Source organism: Scylla paramamosain, chromosome 22 (assembly GCF_035594125.1).
Source record: "Scylla paramamosain isolate STU-SP2022 chromosome 22, ASM3559412v1, whole genome shotgun sequence".
Lineage (NCBI taxonomy): Eukaryota > Metazoa > Arthropoda > Malacostraca > Decapoda > Portunidae > Scylla > Scylla paramamosain.
The window spans coordinates 13019930-13040939 of NC_087172.1; the positions used below are offsets into that span (position 1 = coordinate 13019930).

General features: G+C 44.3%; 1 protein-coding gene across 2 annotated transcripts in view; it reads right to left on the bottom strand.

Moving 5' to 3' along the window:
* LOC135111578 (ALK tyrosine kinase receptor-like) overlaps positions 1 to 21010 on the bottom strand; it is a 233162-nt gene that overhangs the window by 20053 nt on the left and 192099 nt on the right. For both annotated transcript variants that reach the window (XM_064025025.1, XM_064025024.1), the window contains exon 7: positions 19023 to 19224. In XM_064025025.1, coding sequence (XP_063881095.1) covers positions 19023 to 19224 — 202 coding nt within the window. The remainder of the gene's footprint in view (positions 1 to 19022; positions 19225 to 21010) is intronic.

Below are 21010 nucleotides of genomic sequence, written 5' to 3' on the forward strand. Positions count from 1 at the left end.
TGAAAAGGAGGAGGAGGAGGAGGAGGAGGAGGAGGAGGAGGAGGAGGAGGAGAAGTGGAAGGAGTGGGGATAGGAAATTTAATGAGCATTATGAGGGTTATTCGTTATTGGGAATAAAGGAGATGAAGAAGGAAGAGAGGGAGGAGGAGGAGGAGGAGGAGGAGGAGGAGGAGGAGGAGGAGAAGGAGGAGGAGGAGAGGAGGAGGAGGAGGAGGAGGAGGAGGAGGAGGAGGAGGAGGAGGAGGAGGAGGAGGATACCATCAATACTCTCTCGAGAAGCCACCATAAGCACCACCAACACCAAGAGAGAGAGAGAGAGAGAGAGAGAGAGAGAGAGAGAGAGAGAGAGAGAGAGAGAGAGAGAGAGAGAGAGAGAGAGAGAGAGAGAGAGAGAGAGAGAGAGAGAGAGAGAGAGAGAGAGAGAGAGAGAGAGAGAGAGAGAGAGAGAGAGCATAAAGCACACGTTCAATCCATTAAAGCTTCGTCCTTGAGTACATTCGCCATAAAGTCACAAATGCAATGCTCCCACGAGACGCTCTCCCTCTCTCCCACCAGTTCCCCTCTCCCTCTCTCCCAGCCGCTCCTCTCCCTCTCTCCCACATAAACTGCGCGGGAGGAAAGCCATGGCCAAATTTTTACGCTTCATAAACATCAGCCGTTAAGAGAGAGAGAGAGAGAGAGAGAGAGAGAGAGAGAGAGAGAGAGAGAGAGAGAGAGAGAGAGAGAGAGAGAGAGATTGTATATAGCCTTAAAGCCATGCCTCCTGTTTCACCATCTCCTTGGTTATGACTCTCTCTCTCTCTCTCTCTCTCTCTCTCTCTCTCTCTCTCTCTCTCTCTCTCTCTCTCTCTCTCTCTCTCTGTCTCTCTCACACACACACACCCTTACCCTTTCTCCCTCACTCTCATCCCTACCCTCCCTACCCCCACTCTCTCTCTCTCTCTCTCTCTCTCTCTCTCTCTCTCTCTCTCTCTCTCTCTCTCTCTCTCTCTCTCTCTCTCTCTCTCTCTCTCTCTCTCTCAACCTATTAAGTATCCCAGTAAAAAGGAAAGATAAAAGTAAAAAGAGAGAGAGAGAGAGAGAGAGAGAGAGAGAGAGAGAGAGAGAGAGAGAGAGAGAGAGAGAGAGAGAGAGAGAGAGAGAGAGAGAGAGAGAGAGAAAAGACTTGAAATAAGAGGAATCATGTCCATTGCGGTCTCTCTTTCCTCGCCTCGCCTCCTCGTCAGCCTCTCCGCCGCCCCGTGAACCATTGGTGCTAATGAGGCGCTGCTCCTCTCATTGGTCCCTTGCAGTGTGCCTTCTGTCTCCTTGCTACCTCTCCTGACTGTTAGGTAGGTCTTGTTTCCTTCTGTTTCTTCGTTCATGTTGTTGTTGTTGTTGTTGTTGTTGTTGTTCGTCTTCTCTTCGTCATCTTTCTTCTTCTCTCCTTTTCTCGTTCTTGTTTTCGTTCTTCTTGTTTTTCTTTTTGTTTTCTTCTTGTTCTTGTTCTCGTTCTTCTTCTCCTCCTATTCTTCCTACTTCTTCCTCTTCTTTTTTCTTGTTTCTCTTGTTCTTGTTGATCTTGTTCTTGTTCTTCTTAATTTTGTTCTTGTTCTTGCTCCTCCTCCTCCTCCTCTTCTTCCTTTTCTTCCTTCTCCTCTTCCTCCTTACATCTTCTTTAACGGTGTCCTGATTCTTGTCTTTCTCCTGTTGTTATATTTTCTTCCGTCATCTTTAACCTCTATTCCTCTTCTCTATTCGTAGTTATTTTTTCCTTTCTTATTCCAAGTCTGTATTTTCTGTTATTTTATCTATTTTTTTTTTCATGACTTTATTTTTTTATTTAATTTGCTTTGCCCATAAACGTTTCCACTAACATCACTTCTTTCTCCTCCTCCTTCTCCTCCTTTTCTTCTTCCTCCTTTTCCTCCTCCCCCTTCTCCTCCTCTCCCTTCCACACACTTCTTTATCATCTCCAAAAATTCACTCTCTCATTGCTTCCTCCTCCTCCTCCTCCTCCTTTTCATTTGGTCTTCCTTATTTTTCTCATCCTTCGTAAACATCATCCTTTTTCTAGTTCTTCGTTCTTTTCCTTCCTCCTTCCTCTCTTTTTCCTTATCTTGTTTTCATTATAAGTCAAGATTTCTATCCTCCCTTCTCCTCCTCCTCCTCCTCCTCCTCCTCCTCCTCCTCCTCCTCCAAGTGAAGTCTTGTTTGCCGGCGAGTGGCGAAGTAAATTTTACACCTGGCTGATTCCATAACTCTCAGGAGGGTATTTTGTGTGTGTGTGTGTGTGTGTGTGTGTGTGTGTGTGTGTGTGTGTGTGTGTGTGTGTGTGTGTGTGTGTGTGTGTGTGTGTGTGTGTGTGTGTGTGTGTAGGTGGGTGGGTGTGAAAGAGAGAGAGAGAGAGAGAGAGAGAGAGAGAGAGAGAGAGAGAGAGAGAGAGAGAGAGAGAGAGAGAGAGAGAGAGAGAGAGAGAGAGAGAGAGAGAGAGAGAGAGAGAGAGAGAGAGAGAGAGAGAGAGAGAGATGGGAGGGGAGTGGGAAGGACAGAAAGAATAAAGTTGAAAGTTATCGTTGTTTGTTTTTATTGTTCTATTCTATTTTGTCTTCTTCTGTCCCCCTCCTCTTCTTCTTCTTCTTCTTCTTCTTCTTCTTCTTCTTTTTGTTGTTGTTGTTGTTGTTGTTGTTGTTGTTGTTATGGTCGCTTCTTTTCACTCTATTCCTGGTAAAGCCTTTCATTTGAGGCTTTGACGCTGCTGTGATCCCCGCTAGGCCTAACTCCCATATTAGATTCCTTTACATACTGCTACTGCTACTACTACTACTACTACTACTACTACTACCACTACTACACAAGTTTTTAATCCATCTGTCACAAAGAACACATACTCATACAATTAAGGAACAAGAAGATGAGTGAAGCCAGACTCAAACCAACACTCAATCAGTTCCCGAGTCTATTCCCTTTAACACCTGATCTTCCTCCTCTTTAGCCACGTTTCAAGACCGTTCAGGCTTTATATGGCAAGAGGATATGGGAGAAATCATAAAAAAAAACGAATAAAATGTAACTCAAACCAACATTCAGCCAATTACCAAGTCCAGTCGTTTTAGCACCTGATTTTCCTTCCCTCTAGATAGTTTCAACACCTTAAGCTTTATAAAGGGATGAAAATATGGGAGGAGTTGTAATAAGTAAGACTGTGGTGATCTTTAAATGAGTCTGCCTTTATACAGGGGAGAGACACAGGTGAAATATAACAGACAGACTCTATGATGCTCTTTACGCCAGCCTTGCTTTATATACGGGAGAGAAACCATTGGGAAAATACAATAAAGACTCTATGATGCTTTTTACACCAGTTTTGCTCCAGATAGGGAAGAAAACCACACACGCACACAAAAAGAAAGACTGTCTAATGATCTTTACATCAGTCGGAAAATACACGCAAATAACAAGAACAAAAAATGACCTTCTGATGTCCTTAACACGAGTCTTGCTCTATATGGGGGAGAGAATATGGAAAAATGATAATAATAAAAGCCTCTCCAATGCTCTTTTACCACCTGAGCGGAACGTGAGGAGAGATAATCATTTCTCCCTTAAAGATTTATGACCCAAGGCAGCGCACATTAATCTCGGTACATTGCGCTGCGCCGTTTACCGATTCCTCTACGCAGCGGTGATCAGACCAGGCATGTTTGTCTCGCCTGATTAATTTTACTGTTATTAATGGCGGTAGGAGGATGGGAGAGAGGGAGGGGGAAGGGGAGGGGGAAAAGGAGAAGGAAGAATGCGAAGAGGAGGTATAATGGGAGGATGATGAAGGGGTGGCTGAGGAATAGGAGGAGGAGGAGGAGGAGAAGCAGGAGGAGGAGGAGAAGTAATAGGAGGGAGAATAGAAGGAGATGGAGGAATGGTAAGAGGAAGAATAGGAGTAGGAAAAATAGGAGGAGGAGGAGGAGGAATAGTAAGAAAAGGAGGAAGCATAGAAGAAGGAGAAATGAAATAAAAAAAAGATAGACAGACAAAGAAATAGAGAAACAAAAAACAGAAAGAGAGAAAGAAAAATATAGCTTAACAATCCAAAGGAGAGAGAGAGAGAGAGAGCAACAATCTCCTGGCAGGGATGAGAAGGCGACACCTGGGGGCATTTCCACCTGAGCTACGTGACACCTAAATTGGCCACGACCCCAAGACGAGGCGGCGCTGGCGGGAAGGGTTTGCCGCTCCGCTTGAGGATTCACCCCACAACTTTTATTACACTCGCCTTTCATCAGTTTCTCCCGCCCGCCGCCACCTTCTGTTTGTCTGTCTGTCCGTCTGTCTGTTTGTCTGTAAGCTGTCTTTTTATTCTATAGGTTTGTATGATTGTCTGTTTGTGTTGCTTTCTTCTTTTGTTTGTTTGTTTGTCTGTTCGTCTGCTTCCCTATAGGTTTGTCTGGGTATCTCTATGTGTTTCTGATTTCTGAGAGAGAGAGAGAGAGAGAGAGAGAGAGAGAGAGAGAGAGAGAGAGAGAGAGAGAGAGAGAGAGAGAGAGAGAGAGAGAGAGAGAGAGAGAGAGAGAGAGAGAGAGAGAGAGAGAGGAAAGGAAGAATAAAACATATATGAGAGAAAAAGGAGAGACAGAAACAGATACAGAAAAGCACCTGAAGACGAAGAGAGAGGAGGAGGAGGAGGAGGAGGAGGAGGAGAGAGAGGCGGAAAGAGGAGGAGGAGGAGGAGGAGGAGGAGGGAGAGGGAGAGAACCAGGGAATCAGGCCAACATTTCCTCTCAGGTTCATCCCCTCGAGGAGAATGCAAATCCTGTCAAACCTGAAGCCTGTCCTTGCACTTCGAATGGGGCTTCGAACTACGGTTGTGTGCGCCTCAAGTGTTACGTTTTGTAAGACGCTGAGGGAGACTGAGGGAGACTGAGAGAAACTGAGGGAGACTGAAGGAGACTGAGGGAGACTAAGGGAGACTGAGGGAGACTGAGAGAAACTGAGGGAGACTGAAGGAGACTGAGGGAGACTAAGGGAGACTGAGGGAGACTGAGAGAAACTGAGGGAGACTAAGGGGGAGGAACGAGTGACAGCGAGAGAGCCAGAGAGAGGGTGAGAGGGGAGAGAGTGACAGGGAGAAGGGAGACTGAAGAGGGTGATGGGAGAAGGGAGCAGGGTAAAGAAGACTTAGAAATGGGGGAACATGAAAGGGAGAAGGTAAAAAAAAATAAATAAAGAGATAACGAGGAGTAAATGGTGAAGGGAGGGATGCTGTGAGCGTCATGGAGGGGGTCAGGGAGAGTAAAGGAAGAGGAGTGAGAGATAAGGGTCATTCACGTTCAATACTGAGGATGCGAGAGGACTGTGAGAAAATGTTGGGGAGATGTTAGGAGAGGTTGTGGTGGTGGTGGTAGTGGTGGTGGTAGTGGTGGTGGTGGTGGTGGTGGAGGGAAATGGCGGTTGGGGTGAAGGAAAAGTATTAATTGACTTATTCACCATTTTCAGAGAGAGAGAGAGAGAGAGAGAGAGAGAGAGAGAGAGAGAGAGAGAGAGAGAGAGAGAGAGAGAGAGAGAGAGAGAGAGAGAGAGAGAGAGAGAGAGAGAGAGAGAGAGAGAGAGAGAGAGATGCAGCCTTTCTCTCACTCCTCTCTCACTCCACGCACGTCACAATTGCGTCACCAATCTCCCTTGACGTCACAGCCTCTCCCACTCCCTCGTCTCCCTCCATTGCAGAGCTTCCCAACGCTGGAAACTGCCGCGGGTCTTACGTGAGAGACAAAGAGAGATAGATAGATAAATAGATAGATAGATAGATAGACAGAGAGAGAGAGAGAGAGAGAGAGAGAGAGAGAGAGAGAGAGAGAGAGAGAGAGAGAGAGAGAGAGAGAGAGAGAGAGAGAGAGAGAGAGAGAGAGCAACAGCAACAACTAAAACAAGAAGATGAAGAATGTGAATAAGAATAACAACAACAACAACAACAACAACAATAATAATAATAATAATAATAATAATAATAATAATAATAATAATGATAATAGCAGTAATATTTCACAGATAATTAAGAAGACATGGAGTGAAAACAGTGGACGGCTTAATGGGACGCGTAATGTGTTTCTAAATTTGCTGAATGTAATAAATTTCTCGCCTCTTCTCTCACTCACTCACTCACTCTCTCTCTCTCTCTCTCTCTCTCTCTCTCTCTCTCTCTCTCTCTCTCTCTCTCTCTCTCTCTCTCTCTCTCTCTCTCTCTTTACACTAGAACAGCAAGAGATAGAGATAGATAGATAGATAGAGATAGATAGATAGACAGAGAGAGAGAGAGAGAGAGAGAGAGAGAGAGAGAGAGAGAGAGAGAGAGAGAGAGAGAGAGAGAGAGAGAGAGAGAGAGAGAGAGAAATACATGAATTAAAAAAAAAAACCATGAAATTAAAGACGATAGGAACAAATTAATAAAGACAAATAAAGGAACTGAATTTCAAACTGGCATTCTGAAACTCTTTGTTCTCCCACAGACTCTTTACAAAGGTCACGCAGATAGTCAGTTGTATTCTTGTTGATGGTTTCCTCATTAATGATACTGAAACCTTGTTAACCCTTTGACCACCACCTGGTACACCTTTCCCTAATTACCAATCACTTTGAGACATCTTTACTTATTCTACAGCCACATCCAATCTTCTAAACTGGGTAGAAATTGATTAATGTATTCTTTTTTCATCGCTAACTTTCTTGTAGACGGTGATAAAGACTTCACGCATTGCTTCTAGTGCTGCTAACTGTTTCGTGTGGCAGTGGAAGGGTTAATCTATCGCCACAATTATGAAACGACCCTTGGAAACGTCAATTACTTCCTCTAATTCCCCTCGATTATGTATCATTACAGCAGTGGAAGTGTCTTTGAAACGCTATTTAAACTTCCCTTAGAGTTTTGATATTCAGTTAAAATTTCATTCCAATCATGACAATATTCTTGAAGACCTTAATAACTACAATTGCAGTACTTTCGAAAATCACAATGACTTTAACTACAGTCCTTTAAATTGCAGCTAGAATAATGATAGCACCGCTGAAACCCCCAATAATTTGTACTAAAGCTTGTTAAACTACCACTGGAACCATGAAAACTCCAATGCCTTCCACTTAAACATGTTAAATTACCACTCGAATAATGAAAAACGCAACAACTTCCAGTGGAGAACATGTTAAAACCACGAGAATCTCAAAAAAAAAAAAAAACATTGAAAACTCCCAATAACTTCCACTAGAGCATTTAAAATTACCTCTGATCGCAAAAAAAAGAAAAAAATACACAGAAACATTCCAGTACCCTCCAGTACAGTCTGTCTGTCTGCCTGTCTGTTAAGGCATTCGAGACAAGACCCTTGGGAAAATGAAGTGTGTGTGTGTGTGTGTGTGTGTGTGTGTGTGTGTGTGTGTGTGTGTGTGTGTAGGTGTGTAGGTGTAAAAAATAAAATCACAGTATATTAATTTTGTTCACAGGGAGCTTGTAACCACTGCGGAGAATAGTGAAGTGTATGAAGTGTTTATGCAAAGTGTGCCTCATAAAATTACACTTTTACGAAGGCCTGTGCAAAATTTAGTTAGACTGAGTAAGATCCAAAGCTTTCAGTCTCTCCACAAATTAGGAAAGCGATTTATGGATTGATTAAAAATGCTTATCAATTACTCTCTCTCTCTCTCTCTCTCTCTCTCTCTCTCTCTCTCTCTCTCTCTCTCTCTCTCTCTCTCTCTCTCTCTCTCCTAATTAAAGTGACTAGCCTGTGGGAGGAACAGAAGCCAATTATTTAATTAAGAACGGCGGGAAGGCGAGGAGGAGGAGGAGGAGGAGGAGGAGGAGGAGGAGGAGGAGGAGGAGGAGGAGGAGGAGGAGGAGGAGGAGGAGGAGGAGGAGGAGGAGGAGGAGGAAGGGGAGGAGGAGGAAGAGGAAGAGAAGGAGCTGTAGTGTTAGTAATAGTAGTAGTAATAGCAGTAGGAGGAGGAGGAGGAGAAGGAGGAGGAGGAAGAGGAAGAGGAAGAGAAGGAGCTGTAGTGTTAGTAATAGTAGTAGTAATAGCAGCAGGAGGAGGAGGAAGAGGAAGAAGAGGAGGAAGAAGAATAATAGATGATAAAGGAAGGAAGGAGGAAACAAATAAAGATGGAGAAATAGAAGAGTCAGATTATCCTCCAAATTTTCTGCTCTTTCTCTCCTTTCTCTTCTCTTCACTTCATTCCTTTCTCCTCTCACCTTCCTTCTCCCATTACTTTCTCCTCTCTTTCTCTTTCCAATTGCTTTCTTTCCTCCTGTCCTTCCTTTTTAATCCTTCTTCTTCATTTTCGCTTCCTATCAAATTTTTCCCCCGTTTTAATCTTTATTTTCTCCATTTCCTAATATCTTTTTTTACTTTTCTCTCTGTTTTTTCCTATGATTTCGTTTTTCTGTTCTTTATCTGGTAAAATTTCGTCTGTTCCTCCATTCTGTTAATTCTCTCTCTCTCTCTCTCTCTCTCTCTCTCTCTCTCTCTCTCTCTCTCTCTCTCTCTCTCTCTCTCTCTCTCTCCCTCATCGCATTATCCTCCTCCTCCTCCTCCTCCTCCTCCTCCTCCTCCTCCTCCTCCTCCTCCTCCTCTCCCCTTCCTCCTCTTCTCCCCTTCATTTCTTTGCTCTTACTCCATTTCCTGTGTCCGGAAGGCAGTAGGAGGAGGAGGAGGAGGAGGAGGAACGGGACGCAATGGTGTTGGTAATCTGAAAGTGGTAGTAGACTCTCTCTCTCTCTCTCTCTCTCTCTCTCTCTCTCTCTCTCTCTCTCTCTCTCTCTCTCTCTACTGGTAAACGCCACTCAATTAACGTCTAGCCTACCTGCTGCCTGATCCACCTCATCCTCTCCCTCTTCTTCCTCTCGTCTTCCCTCATTCTCTCTCTCTCTCTTCTTATTCTTCCTTTTCTCCTTCCCTCTCTCTTTTTCCTCCTTTTCTTCTTTTCTTCTTCATCCCCTCCTCCCTCTTCTACCTCTCCTCTACCTCTCTCTTTCTCCGCTCCTTCCTTTCTTCCTCCTGTCCTCCACCTCTCTCTTCTTCCCCTCCTCTCATCCCTCTTTTTCCTCTTCATCTTCTTCTTTCTCTCTTTCCCCCTCCTCTCTTTCTCTTTTCTTCCTCTCCCTCTCTCTCTCTTCTTTTCCTCCACCGCCGATCAAACTAGGTTACCTGCACAAAGAAAAGTTCTCTCTCTCTCTCTCTCTCTCTCTCTCTCTCTCTCTCTCTCTCTCTCTCTCTCTCTCTCTCTCTCTCTCAATTTTCCACCCGAATTATGCTTGTGGTAGGAAACGGACACACACACACACACACACACACACACACACACACACACACACACACACACACACACACAGAGAGAGAGAGAGAGAGAGAGAGAGAGAGAGAGAGAGAGAGAGAGAGAGAGAGAGAGAGAGAGAGAGAGAGAGAGAGAGAGAGAGAGAGAGAGAGAGAGAGAGAGAGAGAGAGAGAGAGAGAGAGAGAGAGAGAGAGAGAGAGAGAGAGAGAGAGAGAGAGCATGTACAATCATTTCCCTTTTCCGTCTCTCTGTGTGTGTGTGTGTGTGTGTGTGTGTGTGTGTGTGTGTGTGTGTGTGTGTGTGTGTGTGTGTGTGTGTGTGTGTGTGTGTGTGTGTGTGTGCTCTTTCCTGATATCATTAAACGTGAAGAGGACCACAGCCTACACACACACACACACACACACACACACACACACACACACACACACACACACACACACACATGAAGAATGAGAGAAACACGAAAAGTCTATTTTATCTCGAAGGAATTTGAGTCAAAACTGAATGCACGATACGAGAAGAGAGAGAGAGACAAGGATGCAAGGGAGAGAGAATGAGATAAAGGTAGGAGTGAAGAGCAGAAGGAAGAAAAGGAAGGAGGGAAAGGAAGAAATGAAGGGAACGAAAGAAGGAAGGAAGGAAGGAAGGAAGGAAGGAAGGAAAGAAAATGAGAGAGAAGTAAGGAAAGGAAGGAAGAAAGAAAGGTGTAAAGAAAAAAAAATGAAAGGAAAGGAAGGAGAGAAGGAGGGAGGACAAAAGGACAGGAATGAAGTGCAGGAAGAAAAAAAAAAGAAAGAAGGAAAGGAGGAAAGCAGAAAAGGAAGCTGAAAGAAAAAGAAATTGAAAAAGAAGAAAACCGAAAGAGAGAGAAGGAGAGAAATAATGAAGGAAAGAGCGTGAAAAGGAAAGAAGGAAGAAAGAAAGGCGAAAGGAAAGGAAAGGAAAGAAGAAAAGAAGGAAGAAAGGAAGGAAAAAAGAGGACAAGATATACAGGAAAAGAGGCGAGGAGGAGGCACAAATGAGCGGTGGTGTAAAATATCACGTCCTCTGGGGATTCAAAACGACCTCCTATGCTGACTGATAAGAAAAAGATCACATATTTCCCATCATTCTCTCTCTCTCTCTCTCTCTCTCTCTCTCTCTCTCTCTCTCTCTCTCTCTCTCTCTCTCTCTCTCTTAATATTTACCTGGTTATCATTCTCTCATTCCCCACTCTTCTTTCTTCTTGATATCTTATTTCTTCCCTCTTTCACTTTCCTTCGTATGCTCTCTCTGGTTATCATTCCTCTCATTTTCCATTTCTCATTCCCTTCCTCTTTGCATCCTCCTTCTCATTCCCTTCCCTTCACTCACCCTCGCCTGCTGTGCTCTGACCCACTTCCCATCGCCGCGGGAAGACACAGGACCCCCACGTATGTAAAGAGAATCTTATTGCATTCAACCTCCCACTGTGCTCCCCTCTGTATCTCTCCTCTGGCCTCGATCTACGTCACTCTTTCCAACGGGTCATTATTTTTTTTATGTTAGTGTTGTTATTAGTCTTGTTTCTACTGTTGTTTTAATTGTTGTTGTTATTATTGTTGTTGTTGTTGGTGGTGTTTTTGTTTTTGTGTTTTTTAGGTGAAAGTAATAGACTTTTTCGTGCCTCTCAGTTCCCAGATGTGGATTACGAGGCGAGAGATGTGACGTGACCTTGTGTGAACGTAAACTTTGCCCAGCACGAACTCATGTTCCTGGAAGCGTTTGGAAAGGCCACGGAATAGCGGAGGGATGGTGATGGACGAGGAGAAGGAGGAGGAGGACGAGGAGGAGGAGGAGGAGGAGGAGGAGGATTTTCGCTTCATCTTTTAGTCTTGTGTTGTAAAGGTGAACCTCAAAACAAACTAGTGTAAGAAAATAATGAAATAAATAAATAAATGAATAAAGGAAGAAAGAAAACCAAGGCACTTCTATGACACTCCCTCGCTGAATTCTCCTCTACCTCTCCCTCGTACTCTCTCTTCTCTCTCTACTTCTTTTCTTTCTCACTGTCTCATCTTCTCCTTCATTCCTTATCTCAATATCACACTTCCAAAGCACTATACCTCACATTTTCCTCTTTAAAAACCTACTTTTCTTTATTTCCTTCCTTTCTTCTATACTTCTTTATCTTCCCACTGTATTTCATATTTTGCTCTATAAAAATCTGCTATCCTTCATTTCCTTTATTCCTTCCTTATTTGTCCTCCTTTCCTTTCCTTCTATATTTCATCTCTTTTCTTCGCTCTACACTTGTTTCCTCCTCTCCCTTCCTTCTAGTTTTCATTTCCTTCCCTCCCTTTATACTTGTTCCCTTCCTCCCGTCCTTCTCGCCAGCAGAGGCCGCATCACACTCACGTAAGTTAGAGCAAGTCGACCAAACTTCTCGGAACTTGAAACTTTGAGCCGTGATTAAATTTACTCTCAAGAATTACAAAGAACACTTCATCACAATTAATATCTAGATTGCTTGCAACTTTTTTCCGGTGAATGGTTCGCGATGTTTACTTGTTTATTGAATGTTAGTAAATCAGGTATAGGCGACATCATTAATGTAGCAATGTTAATACTTGTTAATACTTGTGAAATGATTATAACTTATGATTGTAAACCAAAGTGTCTTTGCTACACAGCAAACCATTCAGGCAAATCTTGACGAGTGTTTGCTGTCAGTGTGGCGAGAGTGAAGTGTCGCCTTTCACGCCTCAGCGAGCCACACTCTGGCCTCCTGCCGAGTAGTGTGTGTCGCCTCATAGGAGAGCATACTCGCCTGACACATGACACCTCCGCCACCAGATCATGTGTTCGTTTATCTGTATGTCTGTCTCTAATTTCGGTTGACATGCACGTGGATGCAATTTAATTATTGATTTATTTTTTTTAAATTTCACATCGTTCCACCGCCCGGCCGACACAAGTCTCCGGATGGTGGTTGCCATACTTCATGTACAGCGCTGGTGGAATACGTGCCTTGTGTTTGCCTTCTAGTTTCTCAATGTTCTCGCAAGAAAAATATATCACACAATGTATATACCAAAGTAAATACGAGTATTATCATTTTATCTAAATGAGACGTTGGGCAAACATATAATGACAATGATGCAGACGTTGTAATGAAGATGAACACATAAACACTGCACGTGACTGCGTGACGCGCGTGGTACAACAAACAAACAAACAACACAGCTCGCTCAGTCGGCGTGGTCTTACGAGTATGATCGCTCGGGAACGAAGACACCAAAACGCCTGTAATATAATTCCTTTTTGCTTACAGACCTACCAAGATACTCTCATGTATAACACAACTCTGTATGGCAAGGGGTTCATGGGTATCACTGATGGTCACTGAGGAGAGACATGCCGCCCTAACCTAACCTAACCTAACCCTAACCTAACCTAACTAATCTTTACGGGTGAAGAGACCTGTGCCTCCCTAACCTTTCCATCAAAACCTGCTCGTGTTTAGAGTGACCAGTCTAAGAATTATGAAACACCTACATTAATACTCTTGTGAAAATTAATATGACCTTTGAAACTCACTGGAACTCATCACTAAGCCTTACGTCACGGAGCCTGCTTAGTGTTCCAGCCAAGGGTAATGCTAGCTTGAAGACTGCCTGTCCCCCTCATCCTCCCCCCGTCCTTCACAGCACACACAGGTGGGTGATGGCAGGGAGGGAGAGAGGGAGGGAGGGGGAGGGGGACATGAAATATGGAAGGAGGGGAGGAGAAGGAGGGAAGAGGAAGAGGATAAGCGAAGGAAGCGAATGGGAATGATGAATCGAGGAGGAGGAGGAGAAGAACAAGGAGGAGGAGGAGGAAGAGAAGGAGGAGAATGAGAAGGAGGAGATGTAAGGGAGTTATGAAAGGAGGAGAAGGAGGAGGAGGAGGAGGAGGAGGAGGAGGAGGAGGAGGAGGAGGAGGAGGAGGAGGAGGAGGAGGAGGAAGATAAGTGAGAGACGAAATGGAGAGATGAGAGAAGGAAGGTGGTGGTAGGAGAGAAATATATGCCAAGAGGAGGAGGAGGAGGAGGAGGAGGAGGAGGAGGAGGAGGAGGAGGAGGAGGAGGAGGAGGAGGAGGAGCAAGAGGAAGATTATAAATAAGGGAAAAGACGCAGGGAGAAAAGGGAGAGGAAAAAAAGACTAAGGCAAGAAAGAAAAGTTAGAGGCAAAGGAAGTGAAAGCAGAAGATGGAAGGGGAGGAAAGAAACGAGGAAAAAGAAAATAAGAAATTAGGAGAGGAGGGAGAGAGGAAGAAAGGAGGAGGGAAGGGAAATTGGGGAGTAACAAAGAAGAGAAGGATGAGAGGAGGGGAAAGGAAAGATGGACGAGGAGGAAATGGGGAAAAAAAGATGCCGGAAAAGATGGAAGGAGCAAGAAAGGTGAAAAAGTGACGAAGATGGGGATGAGGATAGAGGAAAAGAGGAGGAAGAGGAGGAAGAGAGGAAAGCGGAAGGAGGGAAGATAAACGAGAATGAAAGCATAACAAAGTGAAAAGAAGGTAGATAAATGAGAGAGAGAGAGAGAGAGAGAGAGAGAGAGAGAGAGAGAGAGAGAGAGAGAGAGAGAGAGAGAGAGAGAGAGAGAGAGAGAGAGAGAGAGAGAGAGAGAGAGAGAGAGAGAGAGAGAGAGAGAGAGAGAGAGACTAGAACCATAACCAATACAAAATACAAATCTCTTCCTTTTTCTTTTTTTGCTTAACATTTTTTTAGTTTAGATTTTTTTTTTTTTTTACTTTTTCCTTCTACTTTAACCTCCACCTTTTCTTCTCCTTCCCGCACTGACACTGTTTCCTTTTTACTCCTTCCTTCCTTCCTTCCTTCCTTTGCTTGCCCTTTACTGTTCCTCTCTTAATTTCCTTCATATCCTTCTTATTTCCTGCTTCCTTTCTCTCCATCGCCAACTTCCCTTCTCCTTCTCCTTCCCGCACCGACACTGTATTCTTTTCACTCCTTCCTTCCTTCCTTTGTTTCCTTTTACTGCTTCCTTCTTATTAATTTCTTTCTCACTTTCTACCTTCCTTCTATCTTCATCTCTTCACTTCTTTCTCTCCTTCCCACTCTACTTCCTTTCCTTCACTCCTTCGCTTACCCTCAATCTCCCTGTTTTCCTCCTGTTCCTATATATTTACAACTGAGAGCATTTCCTTCACTCCTTCCTTGTCTTACCCTCAACCTTCCCATCATTTCTCCTATATTTACTCTCACTCGTGAAGATAATTCCCTGGTTTTATCTCCTGCCTCTACACAGACTAACACACTCCTTGCACGGCGCACTCTGGCATTCCCCGCATTAGGAATTCCCTGTATGGATTCCTCCTCTCGAGACGCTCCGGAATCCGAGGCGAGGAGGTCGAGAGGTAACACAAGAACTCCAGGTAATTACATAAACACACACACCGGAGCAGTTTTTTTTTTTTATCTTTATGTTGGGGTCTTGGCCTCTATGTGTGTGTTGGGGGAAGGGGTATCTCTCTCTCTCTCTCTCTCTCTCTCTCTCTCTCTCTCTCTCTCTCTCTCTCTCTCTCTCTCTCTCTAGACATTACACACTCAAGGAAATATCTATTACAAATTGGAGGTACGTGTGTTCTAAACCTAAACGATTATCATTCTCTCTCTCTCTCTCTCTCTCTCTCTCTCTCTCTCTCTCTCTCTCTCTCTCTCTCTCTCTCTCTCCCTCTCTCTGCAGTATTACGGTGTAGTGTTTCACAATATTGCCACCGTGTCGTGTTGTTTCCAGGGTTGAGCGTGGTCTTTCTAAAGTCTTTGTTCTCCCTTCAGGATTACTTGCAGAAGCCACAGAGATGACAAGCGGGTTCTCGTGGATGTTTTTCGCTATTACTGATGCAGAATATATGTTGAACTGCCTTTAGAATCGTGACTACCTCCCTGAAAGTCTCGATAACCTCCAGAAATGCCTCTTTTCGTGTTTATGTGAGATGGTTTCTTTGTGGTTAAGGGCGACAAAAAGACAGAAAAGGAAAGAAAGATAAAATAAAGAACTACTGAAAATGCCAGGCTTCCACCACGATCTGCCCACCAGTTAACCGCCACCATTACCACCACCACCACCATCTCCTCCACCACATGATGAAAAACAACAAAGGAATGAAATAAATAAAGAAAATAAATGAATAAAATGAAGTGTGAAAAAAACAAACAAATAAACAAAAGTAAAGGTAGGTAAAATCAATGTCAAAATATATGAAATAAGGAAAGAAAAATAGACAAAAATGAATGAATAAACAAATAAATTAATAAATAAAATTAGTATATAAGTAAAAAAATAACTCTTGTCGTATTTTAGGAAGAATTCGAGGTGCAACGAGACGTAGCGAGGCGAGACTTGCTTCACCAGGTTGGAAAAACAGACAAACACAACGCCGCTGGGGACACGGAGAGAGAGAGAGAGAGAGAGAGAGAGAGAGAGAGAGAGAGAGAGAGAGAGAGAGAGAGAGAGAGAGAGAGAGAGAGAGAGAGAGAGAGAGAGAGAGAGAGAGAGAGAGATCCCATTAGCTTTACGTTCAAGGCTTCGTGAGAGATTCAACACAAAGAAGAAGCCTCAATATAGAAAGAAAAAAAAAACATCAATAATCAACGTAACATACAAACGAAACGTACACGAAAAAACAAAACAAAAAAAAAGAAGGAAAAAAAGAAACTTGGTGACGAGAATAAGTGTGAGTCAAGATAACGCAGGAATAACTAACAAAAAAAGAGAATAAAAGCCGCAACATTACCAAATTGCATACGCAGACCAGGGTTCGTTGAATGGAAGACACGTAGCAAACAAGAGACGCCGCTGCCACCGCTGCTATTGTGCATATAAAAATAAATGATAATAATGCAATGTGTAATCTCCTGAAACATTAAATTGTAGGAGTAATGCATAAGTGTGCAAGGTTTTCTTAACGCCCTTTGCTTCCCTTCACTTTCCTTCACCTTCCCTTCGTCTCCCATCACCTTTCCTTCATCTCCCTTTCGCCGTCCCTTCACCCTTCCTTCGGTCTCCTTTCGCCTTCCCCTCACCTTCCCTTCACCTTCCCTTCACTTTTCCTTCACCTCCCCTTCGCCCTTCCTTCATCTCCTCTCCACCTCCCTTTCGCCCTCCCTTCGCCTTTCCTTCGTCTCCCATCCACCCTTCCTTGGTCTTCCCTTCAGCCTCCCTTCGCTCTCTCTTCGCCTCCCCTTCACCTTCCCCTCACCACCTTCCTCCTCAAGGGTGAAGGGTTGCAGTGGTTAAAACGAAACACATGATGAAGGTGGACAAAACGAGACAATATTTCAGTCTCAGTGCACCGGCAGGAGAAGGGGGAGGAGGAGGAGGAGGAGGAGGAGGAGAGGGAAAGTGAGAGAGAGGGAGAGTGTAGGAGTGAGAGGAGGCTGTGTGTGGGTGTAGCAGTGGGATACACAGCTTTAAAGACGGGGAGCGGACCACCTTACATCGTCTGGTATTCACTACGCAAATGGGCTTGGTGATGATGTTTGGTACTCCCTCTCCCTGGTGACTGGCTGACTGGTGACCGCACGGGGGTGTGGTGGTGGTGATGGTGGTGTTCTGGTGGCGAGAATAGGTCAGGTGGTCTGGTGGTGGTGGTGTTGGTTGTGGTGGTGTTGGTGGTAGTAGTGGTGGTTGCCTAGGTGACTGGTGAAGGAGCTGATACGGGAATTACTGTGGGCGAAGAGATGTCTTTGGTGCGTGACTGTGTGTGTGTGTGTGTGTGTGTGTGTGTGTGTGTGTGTGTGTGTGTGTGTGTGTGTGTGTGTGTGTGTGTGTGTGTGTGTGTGTGTGTGTGTGTGTGTGTGTGTGTGTGTGTGTGTGTGTGTGTGTGGTGATGGTGTGATGGGTGGTGACTTCTGAGGACTAACAAAAATGATGGGGATTGTAAAATGCCTAAACTTTGCTTCTTGTGGTCATCTCTCTCTCTCTCTCTCTCTCTCTCTCTCTCTCTCTCTCTCTCTCTCTCTCTCTCTCTCTCTCTCTCTCTCTCTCTCTCTCCTGATATTTCCTTACGTCTTATCTCTTGCTCATGTGGCTCTCTCTGTTCCTAATTCTTAAACACATCTTTTGAACAGTCACTCCCTCAGTAGACTTAAACCCTTGCATGAACAGTGTACGTAATAAGGTTAGATTAAAAACAAAGGAAGGAATTGGTCCTTAAATAGAGTGGCAAATGAATGGAATAGACTTAATAATCAGATTGTTAGTGCTTAATCATTAAAGAGCTTTAAAATATTAGATAGAAATAGAAAGATATGTTTGATAAAAAGATTGCCACGTGTAGGCCTGGTGGCTTCTTGCAGCTTCCCTTATTTTCTCATGTTCTGGTATAAAATCATTACTGGCAAAGCATATCAAACATAAATAAGTAAAGAAGGATTAAAAAATACCCCTTTCTTCTTCCTACTCTTCCTACCCTCCCATTCATACACTCCTTTCATCCTCTCCCATCTCCCTTTCTCTCAGCTCTTTTCAGAACATTCACCATTTCAAAACGAGGGATGCGGCGTGGGGCAGACGAAGGCAGGCAGGTAGGCAGGCAGGCACGGGGTCAGAAAGGAAGAGAGTAAAGGGGAGAGTGAGGGGCGTTGCGTCACAGGGTATTGGAGAGATTGGCAGGTCCAGGAACGCAATGCCAGATGAGTGGGAATAGAAAATGGAGTGAAGAGGAAATTGAAATGGAAGATGCAAGGATAGAAAACGTAAAAAAGAGAAAAAAAAATGTGGAGAGCGAGCGAAGCGAGAGAGAGAGAGAGAGAGAGAGAGAGAGAGAGAGAGAGAGAGAGAGAGAGAGAGAGAGAGAGAGAGAGAGAGAGAGAGAGAGAGAGAGAGAGAGATAATGACTACACGTTTCATACAATGCCCTCGGATTCGTTGACGTCTCTCTCTCTCTCTCTCTCTCTCTCTCTCTCTCTCTCTCTCTCTCTCTCTCTCTCTCTCTCTCTCTCTCTTACCACGAACTTGATGCACGTGGAATATTGTCAGTTTTTTTTCTCCTCAGTAAAAATTTGATTTCAATATTTTCAGGATAAACGCAATGCTCCCCTTTCCTTCCCATTCCCTTCTCTTCCTTTCTGTTCCCTTCCAACCCCGCTCCCTTTTCCGCAGCAGTGCACAATGGTCTTCCGAGAGGTTTTGAAGTGGTACACCCATGGGCAGACAGACACAGATTCATACATACGTACCCACTTATACGTAAATACATAAAATGGGAACCAAAGAATGATTTTCCCTAAGACGGATTATGGAAAAAAAATTGTAAAGAAAAAGGAAAGTGGAAATTATACGGTAGTCTGAATTTTTCGGTTTAAACTAAGGCAAATAAAGATGGTTGAAATGAGAGGCCGCCAGTCTGTCTGCCTTCTCTATCCACGCTGAGAGGAAAGCAATTAGGAAATGTTGAAGGTGAGGGAAGTGTGATTAATTTTACCTGGTTCCTTGAGGATGACGTAAGAAGGAAGGAAGAAAAAAAGAGAGAGAGAGAGAGAGAGAGAGAGAGAGAGAGAGAGAGAGAGAGAGAGAGAGAGAGAGAGAGAGAGAGAGAGAGAGAGAGAGAGAGAGAGAGAGAGAGAGACGCAACAGCAACATACCAGAACAGAAAATCGAAAAACGCGCATCATTTAAACCACACACTCACACAAACATCAATCCCCCCCCACACACACAACATTCACCCCCTCTCACTTTCACACACACAGAATAACACTCACTTGACGAGGGTGAGGTTGGTTCGCGGGATGTCCTTCAGGTCCTTTATCGTGTAGGTGCCCCCGCCGAACTCATAGTTAGGATTATACTCCGTAACCATGCCGCCGCCTTGGATGGGACGAAGGCTACTCAGCTGAACGTCGTGGCCTCTCTCGCACTTCAGCTGTTGCGCCAGATCGAACTTCTTCTTCTGGTACCGATTATCTGAAGGAGGCGAGGCAGGAGAACGTAAGAGAGAGGTGAGGGAAGAATTGGGAAGTGAGTAGAAGTTAATTGAGATGGTGTTAAGAAGGGAGCGTGAAATAAATGCCAGGTGAGGATTGATAAGCACGTAAAGGGAGATATAAAAGAAAGTTAATGGGTGGATGTGAGCTGAGGTGTGAAGGAGGGAACATAAGAGAGAGGATGAGGTGAGGACTGGTAAGTGGGAGGCTGTGGGTTGGTAAATAGAAGGATGTGGGTTGAGAAGTTGTGAAGGAAGCAGCAGGAGTGAGAATAATGAGGAGGTCTGAGAGAGAGGAGAGTCTAGGAGAGGACTGCTGGAGGAGGAGGAGAATGAGAAGGGGAAGGAGAGAAAGGAGAGGGAATAAACATGCAGATGGACCTCGTCAAAATAATAGAAAAAGAAAAGAGAGAAAGAAAGAAAAAAAGAAAGAAACATACAGATGGACTTACCAGAAATAAAATCAAAAGAAAGAAAAGAAAGAAAGTAGAAGATACAAAAATATAAAAGAAAGATTACAAATATGGAAAAAGTCGAATCATCACCACCACCACCACCACCACCATGAGCACCACCACCACCACCACTCATATCACGACTCGTTCCTAAGAGGGTCGTTGTGGCAATTCGAGGGGAAGTTACTAGTAGTCCCCTTGAGCACGCACTGATGGCATAGGGAGAGGGAGGGAGGGGGAGGGGAGAAGGACAGGAGGAGGAGTATCTAACCCACACACACACACACACACACACACACACCAAAGCGTACCCACCACCACCACCACCACCACCACCACCACCACCACCACCACTACCACCGTCACCACAACACCACCAAAACATCCTCCTTTCTTTCTCGTGGTGGTGATAAATCTGAAAGGTAAGGTAAGGGAAAGGAGAGAAGGAAGGAAGGAAGGAAGGAAGGAAAGAAGGAAGGAATGAATGAAGGAAGGAAGGAAGAGCAGGAGGGAGAAAAACGAAAGGCGTGGAGGAGTAAAAGTGTGGATAGACGAATGGGAAAGAGGGAAGGGAAGTGACAGGAAGGCCGTGGGGGAAGGGGAACGTGGATAAGAGTGAACAATGGAGAGGGAATAGAAGAGAGGAGAGAAGATAAGAGAGAGAGAGAGAGAGAGAGAGAGAGAGAGAGAGAGAGAGAGAGAGAGAGAGAGAGAGAGAGAGAGAGAGAGAGAGAGAGAGAGAGAGAGAGAGAGAGAGAGAGAGAGAGAGAGAGAGAGAGAGAGAGAGAGAGAGACTGCCACGAGTAGACCAGACCACTTCCTTTAGCTTCTCTCATATCATGTTGCTTTTATGAGTCACTTGTTGACGCCTCGGGTCTACACGTGGCGGGAGCGACTCCAGCCAACTGACGCCCCCAGCCATGCGTTATCCACAGTGAATAAAAGTGATGCACACGAAACAAAAACAAGGTGGAGTGATAAATAAAAAAAGCAACGAGAATACTCACAACGAAAGCAAGGTGGATAAAAAACACAAAATAAAACATAGAAGAAAGAAGTGATAAAAGAAATAAATAATACTCAAAACAGAGAAAAGGTGAATAAGAAGACAGAAGAAAACGTAGAAGAAAATGAAGTATAAAGAGCAAAGCTAAACAGAACACTCACCAAAGGAGAAAATAAAAGAGTAATAAGAAAACAAACAATTCCCACAACGGGAAAAAAAATAGAAAAAAAGAAATAGAAAATAGAATAACCAGGTCACTCACGAAAAAAGATGAAACACACACACACACACACACACACACACACA